We start from the raw sequence: 21,221 nt of genomic DNA, 5'->3' as shown, positions 1-21,221 counted from the left end.
GTTAGAAGATAAGGGTGACGATTGTTTTAAGAAACAAAACTTTTTTAATCCAAATACAAAATAAAATTAAATAATTACAAGATATAAATAAATAAATAATGGAGGAAGTATTATTTATAATTTCTTTGAATATATATATACACAAACAAGTATAAAGGTACCATTGTCTTTTTTATTTTAATTTTCTCAATTTATGAATATAGCTTAGCTCTTCTTGGTAAGTACAGAAAGATTATGATAATGTAGTATGAGATTTGGATGCCCTATTAATATAATTTTCTCTTTAATTAATAAAAAATTAAGTCGGTTTTGCTTTTTTGCCGTTTGAGTTCTATAAATTGTTTAAAGCATATATACTCTAATAATTATTTGTTTCCGCAATGCTCTCTTTGTTGACCGCTTAATATTAATTTTTTTTAAGAAATATGGAACGTTAAAAAGATACGAGTGACAATAATGCAAACAAATATATATTCTTTTTCTAGAATTTGGATAAATTATACCTAAGTCACCGAGCTATTAGAAATTTTATATTTTGATCATTTAATTTTAAAAAATTTCAAAATCATTTAAGTCGCTACACTATTAAAATCGTTTCTTCTTTGCTCTTCAACACTAATCGTCAAATCGACTTGGATCTAAGATATATTCTTTTACTTATTGGTGAGTACTAATTCACTATACTAATCGTCAAATCGTTACTTGGACTTTTCTTAAAAGAAACTTAACAACCTAGTGATGACTTAAATAAACTATTTTATAACTTTTTGAAGTTGAATGATCAAATATAAATTTACTAATAGTTAAATGATCTTGTGTATAGTTTACCCAAAAAAATAAATAAAAAAAAGAGGAGGAAATAATGCAAAAGACAGAACCCAAGATAAAGAAGGAAAGAAAGAAAAATGTTCCATTGAGGCTTTTGACTATTATCCTGCTATGGTCAACTCATGTGATCCAATCTAGTTGAGCCATTAACCTATAATCTTTTTACGGATATTTTGACTTAAATTCCAAAGTCAAAGAACATGTAAGATAATTTCAGCATTTATTGTCTAGCTTTAATTAGACAAAAGATGAAAGGTAGCACTAAAAGGAAAAAAGAAAATTATCTCTCCAAACTCATTAATTAAATGGTAATTATGTTTGTAATTGCATCGATGTTCATATATTCAATTTTTACCAATCGTTAGCTAACAAGATAAATTATTCTTAAAAGGAGTTTAAATGGCAGCACAAAGATGGGTTAATCAAGTGCCGGAATTTGGACCTTTTTCACAGTCCAAATTGGAACGTGGATTCATGTCAGTCGTGATTTGTGCTTCAATTACAAGTCAAATACTATAAAATTTGGGTTTTATTTATTTCACATGATGTGGTATCTCTTGAAAACGACTAGGGTTTTTATCTTTCATCTTGCATTGTTCCAGCTCTCTTTCTTTCTTTAAACAAAAAAAAAAAAAGAGGCACCATTTAAGGTTGTGGTGTCATTACATATAAGCTTTTTGTTTGACTATCTAATTGGAATGTTGTTTTTTTTTTTGGTTGAGTGCTTTGACTCTTGGTGATGAAGATGCCCGAGAAATCATTTGTTGTTCCCAACATTCAGGGAGATGTTGCCCAACAGGTGTCCATATTTAACTTGTTTAACTATTCATCTCTAGTTTCTTCTTTTAGTTTTATGCCATTCTAATTTATTTTACTTCAAACTTTTCATTTTAATATTAGGTTTTAAGTGTTTTTAGTGAATGGAAATAATTTTAATTCCCTAAAACTATTTACTACTTCACTTTATTATAGAATATTTTGGTTTTAATGAATTTATTTATAAAATAATAAAGTGAATTAAAAAAATACTAATTATTATTTAATAAAAATAATATCTTTATTGAAGTTTCACCGATATAATATAAGCATATGTTTGACTAATTACAAGATACAATTCAATCAATACAAAACATAATGAACGAAAAATTAAATAAAATCCACCTATGATAAATATGCACATCATAGTTACGAATAGTAGGGCTCGAGCCAACTTAAGATCTCTGCCATAATTAAACTTCATTTATAATGAAATAAATATTAATTTTGATAAAATTTAGTATTATTTGATTACTTATTTAATAAGAAAAACACTTTCACCGCACTGTGCCTCATGTGGTTCCCACTTCATTATTTTACTCGAAAACTGTAATTTAATAATATTTCATTCTAATCTCTAATAGGAAATTCCCGAATTGGCCCCTACATTAGGCCATTTCTCTTATTCTCAAGTACTTCATGGAGGGTAAAAGAAAGGAAAGAAGGTGTAGTAGGGTCTAGCTAGGTCAACTCAACCATAACATTGAACACTCAAAGAGTGCAGACAACGGCGAAAACTGCAGTCTACTTTAATTAATTTAATATAATCTACCTTCGTGTTGCTACACGTGTCGGAATGTGATAACACGAGAAAAACAACAAAAGCAAAGGAATGCGTCTAAACTCACTATTAGATAAATGTGTAACTCCGAACCACACGTGCAAAATATTATGGGGAATTCATTACATTAATGGGATTTTATATAAATAAAAGATTTGTATATGAATTTTATATAAATATATTTTATCGAACGTTTAACTACTCTTTTTTTTTTTAATATTAAGGTATTTCATTTTTGTTTTTAAAAATTTAAGAAGATATAAAGTTGGAGGTTAAATTTATTAATTAATACAAAATTGATAAAATCTGTAAAATTGAAAAACTAAAATTATAACTATACCAATAAAAAAAAGCAGGCAGACCAATTTGTATATAAAAACGCACACATTGGTATTTCAAAGTCTTTAAATATAGACCTAAATTAGCTAAATTGGGGTTGAAAAGGAAATTGGTGGCTGGATGATAAAATAATTGAAAAGGAATCCAAGTCCAAAGGGCCAAAATTGTGATCCCTTCTAAAGCTAATCATGGATACGTGGGAGTGTGTTGTGCGTATATATAAACTCCAGTCCCCCACAAACACCCTGAAAACGAATAAATGAACCCCATAGTGTTTTAAAGTGAATCAAAGCAGCTCCTATTTTACTTTCAGAAACAAAAAACCCATTATGGAAGTGGAGATTGAAAGACAAAGCCAAGTTTCAAGCACCTCTCCCTCACACAGGTACTTACCAAACATTTATTCTCTCTTTACATATGTTCAGGATTGATTATAAGATGATTGTTGAGTTAGGTTGGGGGATTGGAGTAGGAGTGGCGGAGGGCTTTGTTTCCCACTGCTCTCTCATATCCCTGTTCACATTTGAGTTATTCCTTTGGGTTTAATACTATTGGGTGTGTTCGGGAAATCAAAATTAAATTTCAATAAAAAATTAAACAAGTTTAAAATACCCATAATACTTTCTTTAGCCCTTCAATTTTACAATAATTATCATTTTCTCCTCCATTTAATTTTTTGCTTCTTCTCTTGAACTTGTATTTTTTGTTAAATCACCCAAAATGGATGGAAAAAGTTAACTTTTGTTTACTTTGCTAATGTGGCATACATATAGATTACCCGTAGATAAAATATCAACATTTTATTAATTTTTTAAAATTTAAAAATATTTTTTTATAATTTTTAATAAATTTAATGATTTTTTTAAATTTTTTTGAATTTTTAAATTTAAAAATTAATTAAAGGCTTACATGTCATCCACGTGACAATTCAAGTGTATTCAATGTCAACAAAATTAAAAACCATTAATTTTTCTATTCATTTAGTGAAGATTTGACAAAAAAACGTAAATTTAAGTGCTAAAAATTTTAAAAATTAAATGAATGGTTAAAATGACTTTTCTTTATAAAGTTTAAGGACCAAATAAATAATTATACCTTTAAAATGTCAATCAAAATTTTAACTTCCAAAATTCTAATTTAATTTAGTTCAATTGATTTTAATATTATAATAATAATGTAACACACCTAACCCATTTTCGTCGCCGAAATAACGTTATAAAGTATTACTGGAGTTTACAGAACAAATATAGGTAATTCATGTCATTTACTATTCATATCCGTAATCAAACATATTCGATCTTATTGTCCCTTAAATGGACCCTCGAGGCCCAATTCATGAGTTAGAAACAAGTCGGGACTAAATCGAGAACTTAGAGAATTTTTCGCGAATTTTTTAAAATTTTTCCTAGATGTAGGGGACACGCCTGTGTGGCCAAAATTGTATATTTATATAAATTTACCAAAATTCAATCCAACCATACTAAATACACATATATTAAACATGATATAACATCATACATATACATCAAACATGCCATTACTAGCCATTCTAATGGCTAGATACAACCAACCATTTACATACCATCATTAGCCAACTTAGTTTATACATGTCATTAAAGGGTCTCGAAACCACTATAAAATTTGTGGTCCCGAAACCACTATTTCCGTCACCACTGAAAACCAGGCTGTTATAGTCCCCCTTTAATCAAAGGATGACCCAAGTTTCCCCTTTGCATTCTCATGAGAAGGGGAAGAGAGGTATCACCTTGAGCATTGCCTAAGGTGGAACTAACCTCAATCAAAGACCTTACCGAGAGTAAGGCATGAGAATTACCAAAAGAAGACACATTTTCTACAAATAAGAAATAATGAATAATACACATAGTAAAAATCATTAGGTCCTACGAGTAAAGGTTGACATATTATGAACTCGCGTCGGCTACATCCTTAGGATCCACAAGCTCCTCATCAAGGTCTTCCATAAAATTTTCAACTATAGGAGCCTTGAATTTTCAATGCTTGCACATATATTGGTGAACAAAATTAACAAAATTGTTCTCTTTTCCAAGCATTAGCTTCTCTAAGAGATCCTCACCACCCTATGACAACACCTTATGTGACATAAGGAGAACAACAACATTAGGAATGTTAAGAACCTCCGTCATTTCATTTGAGGTCGCACCATTAAAACTACACTTATTGAAATAAAAACTCCAAAAGTTACTCACTAAATGAAACTTCCTCAAAACTTAGGCAAAGAATCCATCAATGGAGGAGCTAAAAGCCTTGTAGGCACAAGAATGGTCTACCGTAGAGGAAAAGGAAAATCTCCTATCTTTTTCTTTATCAAATTGTATTTTTAGGGACAAAAGGCCACATTTTTTAAAAATTGATACACCTTGGAGATGTCATTGTCCCTAACTAAAATTCATCCATGTTAGGAGAACCTTCAAATGTAAGGGTACATATATTTTTAAATCTATTCGAAGAAGGCATCTCTTAATGTTTCCTACAATCCAAGAAGCATATGCCAATAGACCCAAAATGTCCTTAATGATTGCCTAGAATGCAACATAGTACATTTGGAGAATTTCCATAAACCACATATGAAGGTGTAGATCGAAAATTGCTTCATATAAATGCAATGAGAGATAAAAGCCTCTCCGTTGGTAGTAACTTGTTAATCCAATGAAGCTTTGACAATACCGAGAAGTCACCTCTATAGTGAGGAGATTTCAAACATCGCAATAGTAGTATGACTACTATATTATCTACGATGGTAGTATATAATTGCTTTTCAATCTATATTAGCATGACATCTATTAAGAGCCTTATGTATGACCATCTTGAAAGAAAAAATGACAAGAGTAGCAAAATATAAAAAAGAATTGACTTTCTAGCAAAAGACATTGAAAGAATAAATCAGAGTAGTAACATAAGAAGAATAACAAGTGCAAAAATATATCGAACCTAAAGTCTTAAGGATGCCCTATTATAGGTATCTTGGTGGGAAAATGAAGTGATACGACAAAGAAAATATGCATTCTGAAAAAACTCTAGTCAAGGGTAGATGTGCGTATAGAAGCAATTAATGTAGGGACACAATTGTTAGAGTAGTAATAATGACATTTCAAAACTCCTTATGAGTTTGCTAATATCCCCAAATAAACCTCACCAACGGATTGAATCCAGTATAACCTGCCACTCTTCTAAGGTAGCAATTGTTATATCTTCATTGAGCTAGCCAACATGATCCTCAAAATATACGTGGGGAAGAGTTCTTGACAATACATGTCAATTTGTCGTAGCTCCAGCCTAATGGGCGCCTTGTCCAATTCCTTCAAGTGAACTCCAATAGTACTGTCAACTAACATTCACCACTCTATCACCCCAGATATGGAGTAGGGATTCAATGGCTGTGATCCATGCCTAGCTATCCTCCCTCTATAAACAAGGACGAATCTAGGGGGCAAGCCTCAAAATGGATAAATTGTGATTTAACCCCCTTAAAAATTAATAAATTATAAATTTATATATGGAGAAATTACAGTTTACCCCTTTAAATGAAAAAAAATCTAGCTAGTCTTTTAAAAAATGATGAAATAATAAAATTAAAATATGATAAAATTATATTTCGACCTCTAAAAAAAATTATAATTCAATTCTCATCTTTCTAAAAAGTTTTTTGAATTCACATCTGTCTATAAATAACACCTGTCAGCACCAAGCTAAGAAAAAAAGACGCAAACATCTCACATATCTGTACTCTGCTTAAAACTCAGCCTCAATTTCCTCAAAGCACCATTTATAGCGGGTTTTTTTTTATGATGTGAACCACCACCATTCTAGTAGTTTTTCGCACCTTCCACGATGTGAACCACTATTATTGTATTATTTTACACCTTGTGTAACGTTTGTGTTACAACAAAAGTAATTGGATGTGCTTGAAGTGTTGAATTCCTTTAATGGGATTTTTTGCTTTGTCCAATTTCGTTCTTTAATTCAATTACTTCATCACCAAGAATTTGGATGAATCCACTTTTCTTTTTCCTGAATATCTTTCATGTTTCACTTCTTATGGTCGACGCTTACCATTAGCTTTGCCTACTTCAGGATTTGGGTAAAACCGAATCAATTACTTTTGAAAGCCCAATAACAGTGGGAGTTTATTTCAATTCTTCAAAGATTCTACTCTTTTCTTTATCTCCTACGACTCCCACTCAATGTTCTGCTTGAGCCTTTTTCTTTCTTTCCTCTTTAAAGAAATTAGGTTTTTATTTTTCATTAATATTATTTTATTTAAGCTTAATTATAGAAATATTTTTAAAAAAAATTAATATTATCTTTAGCATTCAAGATCCCAATTCAACTTAATTAAAAAATTATTAAAATATCTTATTTTAAGAAACGATAAGTTTTAATAGTTTATATAAAATCTTTGAAAGAAACTACTTTAAAATATATAGTAATGTTTCAACTTAAAACCTTAAGCTATTAATAAAAAAAGGTTTCAAAAAATATTACATATATAATTGTATGTTCTTTCACTAATATAATCTTAATTATCAAACATAATTATTTTACTCTAAGCATTTTGTTAAAATTAAGAAAGCACTTAATCAAGAATTGTCGACGTAAAGATTAATGTCAGTAACACAAGTGGGAGAGCCACTAAGAGGCCCAAGGGGGTCATGGCTCCTAACATGGTAAAATTTTAATTTAGGCCATTTATAATTTATAATATTTTAAATTAATAATAGTAAAGTTGTATTTTGGCCCTCAAAAAATGATAAAAGTTTGATTTAACCCTTTAAAGATTATAAAGATATATGTTATTAAAATGATGAAATTATATTTTTATTATTGTAAAAATATATAATTAATCTAATTCTGACCTCCTAAAATTTTTTTTCTAACCCCACCACTGGATAACACAAAGTCCACGAACCAATCACATTCCAATATATGTAATAAAGCTCCACAATCTTGCCACCAATTACTTGTAGCATGGTCTAGTGATATTCCATCGCATCATAGTAAGATATTCGATGACCTTGCCACCAACCTGCACAATGAAGATAGGCAATTGTTTAATGGAGCTCACGCAATGTTCATCACTTACATATATATGTATGGACGAAGTTAGGAATATTTTGAATGGCAAAAATAAAATTATAAAATTTTAGGTTGGAAGTTAATTTGTTTTTGGTTAAAAGGACTTACATTGAATTATTATTGGATAAAAAATAGAATTTTTATTTATTAATGAAATGGTTAAAAAGGATTAAAAGGAAGTTATCCTCTTTTATGAATAGGGGGCTAAGGCTTTCCCCACCAACAAAAAGAGGCCAACCCTCTCCTCAAGCATCCGTATCCATCTCTTAAAATCCCAAAAACTCACCGCTTCATGTGAACTGCTCTTTTTGCTATACTAATTTATTTCACAATTTTCTCTTTTATTTCTCTAATATTAAAATTTATCAAATTTTTTATATACTAATATTTTACTTCATTTATATATTTAAAAACTTAAATATCTCTAATATTAAAATTTATCAAATTTTTTATATACTAATATTTTACTTCATTTATATATTTAAAAACTTAAATATTTATAATATTTTAAAATTTTGATGGTATCTTAATTTCACATCATGTCATGTCCACATTTAAAATCTTAATTCGAATAAGTTAAACATAGTTAGCAACATAAATAAGCTTAAATTATTCATTAAATAACTTTTAAACAAAGTTATATTCACCCTATAAAAAATAAATATGACAATGGCAATCCATATTACATTTTTAAGAAGAGTATTTAGATTTAAACACAGGCGGCACCAAAGAGATTGGCAAAGGCCCGACCCCTTAAAATGTAAAATTCTGATTTAGTAGAAAGTTAAATTATACTTTTGCCTCTTAAAAAATGATAAAATTTTGATTTAGTCCTTTAAAATGTATAAAGATATAAGTTATTAAAATTTTGAAATTACATTTTAGCTCTCATAAAAATATATAACTTAATCCGCCTCAAAAAAAATATTTTTTGGCTTCACCCCTGAGTTCGAATTTTGAAAACGATTTTGTTGGAAAAACCAACCACGAAACTTAAATAGATTAATGTGTATGGAGAATAAAATAGGCATGAGAAATAGTTTGCTTAAGTTTAAGTAGGAGTTTAAAATTTATTAAACATCATCCCAAGTAAAATTGAATAAATTTATATTATATATAAAAATTCTGATCGAGTTGGTATCACTCATAATCGAGTCGCAATTCAATAGTTAAATTATCAAAAAGATCATTATTTTAATAAAGTAATAAATATGAATTTAAAAGTATTTTTATCTTTTTATAAAAAATCTAAAAGTAGGCTTAAACCCAAGAGATTAAATATACACATTTGTCAATTTTAGTAGTTTAACCAAACTAATGCTTAATTTTTGGAAAATAGATGACACAATTAGTTTTAACGGAGTCACTTAAATGTAAAAGAAAAGAAAGGCATGAAAGAAGCAAAAGTTGCAGGGGCAGATGGAAGGGTGGAAAATAGTTAAAGTGAGTTGGGATGCAGCATATAATTGGAGGATTAATAAAATGAATATGCTATTGATCAAGGTTGTCGATCGGATCAGACATTGAGAATCATGTCGGCCACCGTTTAAAGGCAGTAGGTATCAGTGATTGGAATATAATTTGAACCCGAACACACAGAACTATTCCCCTCAACCCCTAGAAATATTTACTTTCTACTTTAAAATTATAGTAATCTCAAGTACATAATTGCAATTATTTAGAATATTCCTCACATTTATTTCTTTTGATTTAGACACTAATTAAGGTCCCGCTGTAATGAAATCTAATTTACCAAATCTCAGTAGCTATCATCTTATTTTGATCCTATCATTTTAATGCATCTGTTGGTGAGGTCACAATTCTCTTTAAAATATTTGATAACTTAAAATTAATCTTAATTATGCATATTTTATTAATATGGGTAGAATAGATTCTTTTAATCTTGCTTTACATTATGTTTAGGATAAAGGTGTGGTTAGGCCACAACAACATTAACAAAGCTTTTCAATATCACCAGATTCTTTTACTCCTAATACAGTGCTTTTCACTACATGCTTCTACTATTATGTTACGTAAATTTCTTTTTTCTTTTTAAACTCTACAAGTGTACAATGGTTCATTTCTAATATTTAAATAAAGACGCAACTTGTGAGTGTAGAACCGATGTTATTGCCTTTGCACTCGCCATTTACGTTAACATCAGAAAAGGGTAGACACGCTTCATACCATTTGATATGGCTACCCATGAAGCCTCTGTTCTCTTTTTTCTTTTATACAATCAATGGGTAATTTAGTTTTGATCGAGTTTAAATTTTAGAGTCAACAATGTTTGGAGAAATTTACTTAAATATCATCTTGAACGTGATGCAGAAAAAACCAATCTATTATGTCCTAACTAATTTATAAAATTACCATCAACCCACTTAATTTTTCTCATGTATAATAATATTACCATTTCAATAAATTTATCACAATGAAAATGCCTAATACAATATATATTTATCATTATTGTGTCTCGTCATATCTGTGTTTAATTTTTCTGAAAATTTTCGTATTGCTATATGCCTGTGTGACCATGCTTGTGTAACTGGGGTTGTTGTTTTCTACCCATTCCTTCTCGTTTCTTCCTCTTTCTCTATTGTCCTTTTCCATGAAAAATTGATGTTCACCACTCCTGTTTTCAGGGTTTTAAGCTCCCCCCATCCCCAAATTAACTTTAAACAAATATTATCACAGACAACAGTACATATAAATGAAACTCCGTGTTTCAGGCTTTCCATCGAGTGTTTAGTATGTATGATGTCTTTGAGGTTCAGCCATTTATACTCACATTCCAACTATAATGACAGATTCTATCAAATTTACCGGTAAACAGTGATCACATATTTGTCTTCTCGGGTGGATTGAAAGTAAGTTTCTGAAAATTTAAATTTATGTCTTTATTTTATTAAATTTAGATTCATTGCAATGTTATTTTTTAGTTACGTGAGTTATTTATTTATTTTAAAATATTACACCAACGAATTTAACAACAAAGATTAATAATGTTAACAATTGAATTTGAATTTTAAAATTAAAAAAAATAGAAAAACTAAATTCCTAAAATTAAAGTCTATGCCTTTTTCTTTTATATAATGTCTAGAACTACCTCCCAACCTTTAAATATACTAAATAAATATTATTGCGAGAAATAATAAAATGAATATGAAAGACTATATTAATATTCATATCGCTTAATTAAATTTGAAACTAAGTATTGCAGTATATAGGTAGGTGTAGGTAGATATAAATATTAGAGAGGAAAAAGTAGTTGTTTTTGGCCCTTAAGACCCGGTTCCGTACATTTGCTTTGGCTGTTGACTTGCCCTTGCTTGTTTGTGGTTGGGCAGTTGTAATCCCAATTGAAGGCCTTATTGATGAAATAGAGTGGTAGCAACTGTGAATTTCATTTGTTTCGGATTACATTTCGTATCCTATAAAGTGATGCATACTTTGTAGTGGTAATATTAGAAATTTCAGGATCCTACTTTGTTGGGGGCAAAATTAACAGCTTTTTGTTGAATTTCAATGGTGAACTTTATCGTAGTTACCAAATCATAATTCACACTACACCTCCATACCTATTCATATTTATCCATGTATTTTCATATTACTATGTTATTTCTTCGAGGTAAAAACACACAACGATAGCCTCCTTTGTTTTCAATGGGGAGACACACTCCCTTCTTTTGCTCTTTATTTTTTATTTACATTTACACTTCAAAATAGAGAAGCTCCTCTCTAAGCTTAGCTTCGCTTCAGAGTGCAGCAGCTGTCCTTTTGCTTCACAAATATACACTCTCCATCACCACTATAACTGCTTCTCTGCCTTTCTAATTCCAGCAAATCCAATCTTTCAATTTTAAAACAAAATACGTCCTGGTTATTATTTGTTATTTATTATTCTTTACCCACAAAAACAAAACCCCCAAAAATTCATATTCTATTTTCTTCTTTCTGATACCAACCCTGTTAACTTTTCTTATCCCACTGATCATTATATTCTGAAGCTTCTATTTTGCTCACACCTTCAAATTTTTTTTCCTCGGTTAGGCCTTGAAAGTTGAAAGGCACTCTCCCTCTCTCAGTTTGTGATGGATGAAATGTATGGTTTCAACGCGACGGGGGAGTACGCTGATAAGGCTTTGATGTCACCGGAAAACCTGATCCTTCCTTCAGATTACCATGCTTGGCTTTGCTCATCTGGCCGGGTTCCTATGTTTGGATCGGACGAGTTAATCTCTGCTGCCTCTGCCATATCCGAAGCTGCTTCCATCGCCCCTGAAATTCGACGAGAAGAGGACATGTCATGCGTCATCAAAGCCAAAATCGCTTCCCACCCTTCTTATCCTCGTTTGCTTCAAGCTTATATTGATTGCCAGAAGGTCAAAATATATAACACCAATTAAAGCCCTCTTTCTCTTTTCTATTTATGGTGCAAACAGACCATTGAAAAGATGTGTTTTTACTCTAGTTTAAAGATTTTTTCCCCCCACTTTTTCTCTCTAACTTCATTAAATATGATGTTATATAACTGTGTGGATGATATGTGCAGGACTAGTAACACTTCAATATATGGTTTTTTTTTTTAAAGAAAGCTTTGGCTACAGTTGCTTTTGTTAGTTAGTTGTGTTTCAAATTTCCGCCTTAAATGAGGGTTTACTTTGGTATTCTCCAGGGTTGACGCAAAAGGTTCTAGCTCCAGCTAGTCCTGGTTTGGGAACTTGAAGCTTTTTTATTTACTATACTGCGTATCTTTGGTTTGCCGAGATCAAACCCTTTTTCTTACTCTTTCTTAAACCAACTTTCTTGCCCCATCAATTCCCATGATTTTATGGGAAATATCTGATGGAATTCATGAAATATACATCAAGTGTTTGTTGGAATTTTCTTGGCAAATAAGTTCACTTTTTGGTGTTTTGTACTAAGGTTTTAGTCTTCTTTTTTTTCCTACTCTAGGTTGGGGCACCACCGGAGATAGCGAGTATATTGGATGAAATTCTGAGAGAGAACGATGTTAACAGGCGGGATATCGTGCCAACTTGCTTGGGAGCCGATCCCGAGCTCGACGAGTTCATGGTCTTGTCTTTCTCTTTGCTTTTTAAGTTTGCTTTGCCGTTCTATTTTCATTACATATGTGATTTGATGGCTATCTTTACTTTGTGTGTGTGTGTGTTTCTTCAGGAAACTTACTGTGATATGTTAGTGAAATATAAATCTGATCTTTCAAGGCCTTTCGATGAAGCGACCACCTTTCTAAACAAGATTGAAATGCAGCTTCGGAATCTCTGCACCGGTGCCTCCATTAGAGGTCCTTCTGGTCAGTCACTTCTGTCTCTCTCTCTCTCTCTCTCTCTCTCTCTCTTCCGAAGTCTGAGTATTACAATATCCCAGACCCGGTAATGCTCTTTCTTTTGAAATGAATTTTTGTTCTTTGTTTAATTTTGCTGGATTCTTGGGTTTTGTGCTCTTCCAAAATCTGTGTCTGGCTTTCCTTACCCGTAATATCTGCTCCACTTACCGAAGAAATTTTTACCCCAAACAGCTAAATGAGCTAATAAAAACCCATCTACAAGTTTCCAGTGAATCATCCCTGCTACTAGCAGGCAAAACTTGGAGTTTTGTAGGTTTCCGGTGCATATGATAATATGGGTCATTGGAACCCCACAAGAGAGCGACAACCATTCCTTTCCTAGTCATAAATCATAGATCTCATCTATCCTTTTCTGCAAAAGAACCCACTAATGGAGGCCACCAACAGTCCTCAAAGAATAATCCAAAGTTTCGAGTATGTCAATAATAATACTAACCACTAACAAACAACTGAAAACCCTAGAGATGAAATGGACCCGTGTCCTTGTTTAACCCACCACTATTGCTTTCTTAACTATCTCTTTGTGTGTTTCTAATCTGGTAAAAGAAAAGAAAAAATCTTTTCCAACATAGTTGTGGTGGCAACGACTTTATTATTTCTTCTTTTTTGTGTTATGTATTGTCCAAAACGAATGATAATACGGATGAACCCTCATTTAACCATTCGATTAGTGTTAACCCAGGACCTGCATTTGCCTGCTGATCTTCTTTGTTTGTCATTTCTTTTCTTGTTTCTTCGTTTTTCTGTGTTACATAAAAAATGCAAGCCTGAAATATAATAGACGCCTTTTGTGTTTTGAGATTCTGAAATGACGTTTCAGGGTTCAGTGATGCCATGCGTAATAGTTGCTTTGCTTGATGGTCCGAACATAATGATGTCTCATCAACTGTTCTTTTTATTATTATTTTTGCAATGCCTTAGAAGATGCAAAAAACCTACGAATAGAGTACAAAAGCCCAAGGCCAAATTGTTTGAGTTGATTGAACGTTTGGACTAAATGGTTGTTTTTTTTTCCTCTCCAGTTATGGAACTATATTGTCCTCATTAACCTTGTTGTTTTGGTCCTCAAAGTAATTTGCTATGGTCTGATATGGTATATGAGGTTTCGGTCCTATGAGCTAATTTAATTATATTTTCTTTCTGAAAATGCATGTCTGGTTTGGCAGAAACTCAAGTCCACAAGATTCACTGCCAATCAGCTAACCCTCTTGAAATTTGATGAAAGCAGTCTAGTTAACCAAAATGTGGTTCTACACTTATTTCCCCAAGTTTATTGGTCAAAAGAAAAAAAAAACATATCTGCCTAAGTACTGGAACTGGTAGTGAGAATCACTTAGTTTATGTATTATGTTGTGTTTTAAAATCGTAAACCGTACCGTGGTCCTGGTGCATGCAGTACTTCATCTGTTTTCAACACATGAGTTCCAATCTTTTTTATTTTAAATTTTATTAGGTTACATGCAAGTCAATCAAACTGATCATGCGAGGAATATAAAACTATTAGATTCTTATTATATATTTCTTTATGCTAGGGGATGTTAACTATTGGAATTTCCAAGTCACTTGTTAATTTGTTTAATATGAAATTAGTTGTGGAAGTGAGGGGCATTGTTGCATGGATTGATTAGAGTGTTAATCTAAGTATTTCGTGTTTTTGACAAATTTTTACATATTACTTGTAGGATTCAAATGTTATACCTGTGTATCGATGTGTTGGATTAGTGAAACATATGCATGCCCCAGTTATGTATTAGTCATGATTTTTGTTAGGATCGATCATATGATTGTTGAGTTTTGGTAAGTAAATTAACTTGTTATTTTTTGGTTAAAATGACATATTAATATCCTAATTTAATAAAGATAAAGAAGAGATCATATACTGATTAAAAGCAGGAAAGAGTGAGATAAATTTCATACAGTGCAATAAGCATCTTCATGTGTATGTTATTGCTGTGCTCATTGTCTAATATTTCTTAAGAGTGTTTTCTTTTAGTGAATGTTTTTTTCCGATTTGGGTGTATTGGTTTTTGATATAGTGTCTTAGTAATCTAACAGTATATGCTTCAGCTTATCACATACTTTGATTAGCACCAGTGGTCTGAACACAAGTGGATGTGTAATAGCATTAAAGAAAGCTTATTATTCATATTCCGTTTATTATATCACATGCTTTCAATCCACTGCTTTAAAGTAAGATGTTTTGCCTTATTTTAGTGGAATGATGATGGTCTTGTAATGATGTCCAGTCTGGTTTTTTGAATGAGTATCAAGTTCCAATAGAGCATAAGTTGTTATGCATATGGATAGTGGAAAATGTAGAGTTTTGGGAATTGTCTACCAGCAGACTGGCTGATATGTTGCTGAAGTAAAATAATATATATATTAACATCTATATCTTCTCGAATGTTATTTCGGATAGCTGAGTTTGAAAAATGTAAAGTATTAAGTTAATATAGTTCATTTTTCTTTATTTTTGCAATTGTCATTGTCAACCATTGATTTGCTTAACAGATATCAGAGATCATGTGAACATAGATCATGGTGGCTTTCCTAAAAGGACATGTATTAAGGTTTAATGACTTGCAACCATCTTTTGTTTCTTCGATATCTATTATTTTAGTGTAAATTATGGTTGCTTTTTTGTCATTATGGCTGGAAATCGGATAGGCTTGAACAAAATCTCGGTTGTAGATGCTGCTTTTGCTTTAATAAATTCTTTCTTTATTGAGTTGGGGGTTAGAAATCTTAAGAATCTATCACAAAAAAAGCTGTTTATGTTTCTATTTGCACGGGGGGACGGTGCAAGTCTTGTGCTATCGGCGTGTGTATAGCAGCCTTAAATATTATATATATATGCTTTGAGAGAGTGATAGCATTGTGTACTATTTTATAGTATATTTGCATAAAGAATGGAAGTTGAAAAGGTGGTTGTAAATCACTGCAATATCTCTGGTTGTGGATAGTTGGCAACTATAATTGTTTTTGCTTCAAGTACAATTTACCTTTTTGATGATGTTATCATCATTCTATTTAATCACTTTCATCTGATTTTATTTTTTCTTAAGGCTTTGGTGGTTTGTGCTTGCTGCTTTATGCTCAAACTAAGATTTGGGAGAGAAAAGAATATATATACACACACACACATATATATATAAAACTAAGACACATGTAACCTTGTAGTGTCATCTTCGGTAGGGATTGATTTGGGCACTTTATTTGTATAATCACATGTTTGCATCGTATTAAAATGTATACCTACCATGGCTGCTTTTATGCTGTAGGTTTGCTATCTTTGTTCAAATCATTTTGCCCTTGTCTAGAGAATTATCTTCCACCGAGGAGCAGTGATTGGTTTGGTCTAAATTAAGAGAATAATCTTCCAAATGGACACGCACTCTCTCGCATATGTGCATTCTTGCAATAATCTATAATATGGTAGATTTACCTTTTGTGTTTCCTCTTTCTTGTGGAATATTTTCTTGATTTTACCACTTGTGAAGTGCTGGTGATACTAATTTTACATATTATTTAAGGGTTCTGCTGTATAACTTCGACATGATGAGAGCAGTACATATATACATACATTTGTATGTATACATGTTATTTTAGAGCAGCTGCCAATGTTAGGTATGATAACCTAGGGCTAGAGAGAGAAAAAACCAACCTAGAAAATAGAAAATCTATTGTTCAGATTTGATCACATTTTCATATTTGATTTGGATTGGAATTAGTTATTAAATCTTTCGATTCGGTTCTTGGATCATGAAAGTACCAAGTACTGGTTTCAAAGGAACTGCTTAATGTCCATTTATATATATATATATATTTACTTTCTGTGAATATACTTGTGAGTTTTTTTTTATTATTATAATCCCTTCAGACTTGGTTTTGAAAATACTGTTCCTAGTATCAAGCGTGCATGTAAAAATTTTATCAACACATTTTCCAAATTGTTCTTAATCCGTCAAATAAGATTGAGGTTATTATGCCTTTAGGTTCTGTTGAATTCTCAATTTTAGTAGTTTTTCTATAGTATTGGTGACAATTGAGTTATTATATCCCTCTCATGGTACTGAAGTTTTCATGACTTGATCTTTTTGTTCTTATTTGCCTTGATTAAATCAAGTGGCTCTTGAGTCGATTCATCAAAGAAAATGATGAAGCAGACACCGTATGAAAGCTAGTTCCATGGTGATAGAGATGTATTTAATTTTTCTAGGAATAGTAAATTGATATTAAGAAGCACATGGATGATAGTTTCAAAAAATATTATTGTCTGTGCTTGAAGTGTTGAATGGCCAATGAATGGCCATTAGATCCTCAAAAGAGAGCTTGGTAGGGGGGAATCCGCAAGTGCATAATTGTGTTAGCATTGACCCTCCCAAAGCAAGCATTTAGACATTTAGTTCAACTGCAACTAATATAGGGGTCCAATCCAAAGCGTATTTACTTGAAAAAAGAAAAAACATATTTGTTATGGGGCAAAAAGGCCCGGATTCGATTGGACTCCCGTAGATTTCGCTGTCAACCCCATCAGCTTTTTCATGGAAAGGAAAAGAAAATTCAGATGGTTCATTCAATTCTTGAATGAATGCACTCATCTTCAGGCAGGCGCTACTTTGGTGCTTGTCATATCCATTGGACATTGTTGTTCCCTTGGTGGGTCTCTCTCTCTGCATTCATTAACCTGCACCACACGTGTCTGCATGATATCTCAGTAACTGGGTCCACCCCTTGCTGCCCTTTTTTTACCTCTACACATTATTCAGGCTAGGCTTTTTCTTGCCCTTTACCGACACCGCTTCCATGTTTCTGCTTCCTCAACTTGTAGTCTTTTTCTTTCTATTTACCCAATAATTTATTTCCATCATTTCCATTTTTATTGAATGAAAATATGTCAAAGGGAGTAAAAAAAATGTGTCCTTTTATCATTTAGATAAAAGGGAAAAAAAAAAACTCATCAACAATGGTGGTTGACATGGGTTTATGAGGTATCCCTCCAGGTCCATACCACTGCCAGAGTTCCAAGTCAGAGTAATGGGTTGTTCTGTGAGATATCAGCTGGGTATTATGTTTCACCAAATAATAATAGATAATAATAATTGGAGACCGTAGCTTTCGGGGGGTTTTTAGCCTCTTGGGAAAAAAAAAGCAGAGTTTTCTCCTCTCTCCTTGACTTTTCTGGCAAATGCATTATGTGATATGATGCCGTACTGTCATGTCCACTCGGACTCGGAGTGTGACTGACAATGGACATAACCAGACAGTGATCTTTTTTTTTTCTTTTCTTTGCCCAAATCGTCACGTCTTGCCTTTAGGGTCTCCATGTTGCTGCTCACTGTCCATCGTCTGAAAGTTTTGCAGTGCACAGTCAGTTCTCTATGCTCTTTCACTCCATAATCCTCGCATATTTTTATTGCATATTTGTAAAAAAAGCTTTATTATTGTTTATTAATTTTATTTTATGTCTTTTTATATTGGAACCTAGGGATAAAGATGTGTGAACGGTTAAGTAGGCCGTGTAAAATTAAGGCTGCTTACTTGGCTCACATTCAATTTCAACCCATCTTTAAATCTATATGTAAATTTTTCAATGTTTGTACGTTGGATGGTGCTGAAATGCATTTTATAGTATTAATAAAAATAAATAAATTTGTTAATGAGATTGTGGGAATGTAAGGCAAATGAAGTTGTGTGATATTTTGGTGGGCAGATGAAGGGGGAGTATCATCAGATGAAGATATTAGTGGTGGGGAAGTAGAAGGACAAGAAGGGCAGGGGAAAAGTGAAGATAGAGGTCTAAAGGACAGGCTGCTTCGAAGATTTGGGAGTCATATTAGCAGCTTGAAGTTGGAATTCTCTAAGAAGAAGAAGAAAGGGAAACTACCAAGAGAAGCACGACAAACATTGCTCGGGTGGTGGAATGTTCACTACAAATGGCCATACCCTACGGTAATTTCTTCCCACTTTTTTTTTCCCTTAATCAGTTCTGTCACTAGCTTAGGGTTTTGACTTTTGAGGTGGTTTCATATGTATTGGTGGGTGAAATGGAACAGGAGGCAGATAAGCTAGCATTGGCGGAATCAACGGGGCTAGACCAGAAACAAATCAATAACTGGTTTATAAATCAAAGAAAGCGGCACTGGAAACCATCGGAGAGCATGCAATTCGCGGTTATGGATAATCTGTCGGGACAATTCTTTTCAGAGGACTGAGGTGGGGGGCAACTACCGACTGGCTTGCTTTCTCATAAATGTATATCCCACATCATTAATTAATTATATGGTCTTGTTTTGCATATGACTTCTATGCCCATGATGTATATTCTGAATGCAAAATGTATTATGGGACTTAAACTCAGATTTGAATCTCTCCCTCCCGTCGACTTGGAATATTTGGGTTATGTTCATGCTTTTTCTTTTCATTAATCAGTGTAAGTTTGACATTAACTGAAGCACTGTTTGAAGCTTAGGAGATAAATTACTCTAGAAAACAAAACAAAAAACTAAAAATTTGAATCAAGATTTTATTGGATATCTCTTCGTTTATGATTTGTATCTCTATTCACCGGAATTCTAGAATAATTATTTGTTAGAATTATGGTCTCAGGTGTGGCTTGGGTTTTAATTGTGTTAGTCGTGTTTGTTATTTCGAGCTTTATCTTGCTCTTCTAATTCACTAAAATAATTATCTATTAGGTTGGTTCAAACTAGAGGTGATCATGGGTCGGGTTGGACCCAAAAAAAATTTTGGCCCGTGTCCTCGGCTTGGCCTGGCTCGAAATATGGACTTGAAATTTTGTTTAGGCTCGGCCCGAGAAAAAATTCTTAAGTCCAAGCTCGGCCCGGCTTGGTCCGTTTTTAATAAATATTAAGAATTTATTTTAAAAATAAAAAAAGTATTTTAAAAATGTTTTAATTAAACAAATAAAAAAGTATTTATTTATTTATATTCGGGTCGGGTTGGGCTCGGGTTAAAAAAGTGGTGCCTAAGGCTCGGCCCGTTTAGAAAATGGGCCTCATTTTTTTGTTCAAAGCCATATTTCAAGTTTATATTTTTACCCGAAACCCTCTTATATTTCGGGCAGGTTATCGGGCCGGGCCGCTCGACCCATGATCACCTCTAGTTCAAACCAAGAGCTCTGAGTTGAATTCAAATATTTTTGGCATAATATTAAATTGGTTAAAATGGCATATTATGTATTCCTTACAAATTTTTACAAATTTTGGATTTCAGATTTTAAAATTCAGGTTAAATTGTTATAATTTTTTTGTTAAATTTATCGGTGTGATATTTTGAAAAAAAAATTTATTTGGTAATGGTGTAAATAAAAATTATATTGTAATGAAATTCAATTTAACAAAATAATTATAATAGTGTTAATAGTTGAATTTGAAATTTGAAATCTTAAAAAAAAAAGATTAAAATTTTAGAAATAGAAGTACATGAATTAAAATTTAAATTTATAAAGACTTGTGACATAAATTTACATCTTTGAGGCTTTTTTACCCAATTGACCTAAAAGAATTAATGATTTACGAAAATGACCCAAGTCAAAACTTATATATGTAAATGACCCAATTTCTCATCATTTGCCAATCATCGACTTTTTAAAAAAAATATTTTTTTTAGGTGTTGCTATAGTATCAGGTGACACTAATATGTATTTTTCAAAATAACCATTAAAAATACAGGTATTCGAGGAGAAAAAAATATTTTTTAATAGGTGTCGGTCTGTCAGGTGACACCCATTACTTATTTAGGTATTGCCGTTGTGTCAGGCGGCATTGGTAATATTTAAAAAAAAATTATTGTAAAAAAAGTAGTTTGAAGTTTTGGTCATTGTTTTAGAAGATTTGGAGCTGACTATTGAGAGATGTAATCGTGGAAGTCAACGAGAAGGAGAAAATCTCTTCTTTGGTGTCGAAATCGGCCCGAAAGGCTACCATAAACGGCGACATTGGTGGT

The 21,221-nt window shown here is 32.0% G+C and overlaps 1 protein-coding gene across 3 annotated transcripts; it reads left to right on the top strand.

Moving 5' to 3' along the window:
* The first annotated feature begins 3,020 nt into the window (after positions 1-3,020).
* LOC107909688 (homeobox protein knotted-1-like 6) lies at positions 3,021-19,789 on the top strand. 3 transcript variants are annotated; one of them, XM_041088923.1, is made up of 7 exons: positions 3,021-3,149; positions 10,690-10,749; positions 11,933-12,264; positions 12,839-12,958; positions 13,064-13,199; positions 18,967-19,205; positions 19,310-19,789. In XM_041088923.1, the coding sequence occupies exons 3-7, from the start codon at positions 11,974-11,976 to the stop codon at positions 19,466-19,468; spliced, it is 945 nt and encodes a 314-aa protein (XP_040944857.1). In that variant the 5' UTR covers positions 3,021-3,149; positions 10,690-10,749; positions 11,933-11,973; the 3' UTR covers positions 19,469-19,789. The 3 variants fall into 3 exon arrangements, with proteins under 3 accessions (XP_040944857.1, XP_040944858.1, XP_016692801.2); XM_041088924.1 differs by lacking the exons at positions 3,021-3,149; positions 10,690-10,749 and adding an exon at positions 11,493-11,510; XM_016837312.2 differs by lacking the exons at positions 3,021-3,149; positions 10,690-10,749 and having other exon boundaries at positions 11,532-12,264.
* Positions 19,790-21,221: the final 1,432 nt, after the last annotated feature.

The sequence above is a fragment of the Gossypium hirsutum genome, chromosome D02, assembly GCF_007990345.1.
Source record: "Gossypium hirsutum isolate 1008001.06 chromosome D02, Gossypium_hirsutum_v2.1, whole genome shotgun sequence".
NCBI classification, from domain to species: domain Eukaryota; kingdom Viridiplantae; phylum Streptophyta; class Magnoliopsida; order Malvales; family Malvaceae; genus Gossypium; species Gossypium hirsutum.
The sequence above is the reverse complement of the archived record's forward strand: the minus strand, read 5'-3'. Positions and strand labels throughout refer to the sequence as shown.

Bases quoted from the DNA above. Each gene is read 5' to 3' on its own strand.
- LOC107909688 (XM_041088923.1), top strand. From the start codon at position 11,974: ATGGATGAAATGTATGGTTTCAACGCGACGGGGGAGTACGCTGATAAG. The intron at 12,959-13,063 runs GTCTTGTCTTTC...GTGTTTCTTCAG, and splicing joins CCGAGCTCGACGAGTTCATG to GAAACTTACTGTGATATGTT. The intron at 19,206-19,309 runs GTAATTTCTTCC...GAAATGGAACAG, and splicing joins ACAAATGGCCATACCCTACG to GAGGCAGATAAGCTAGCATT.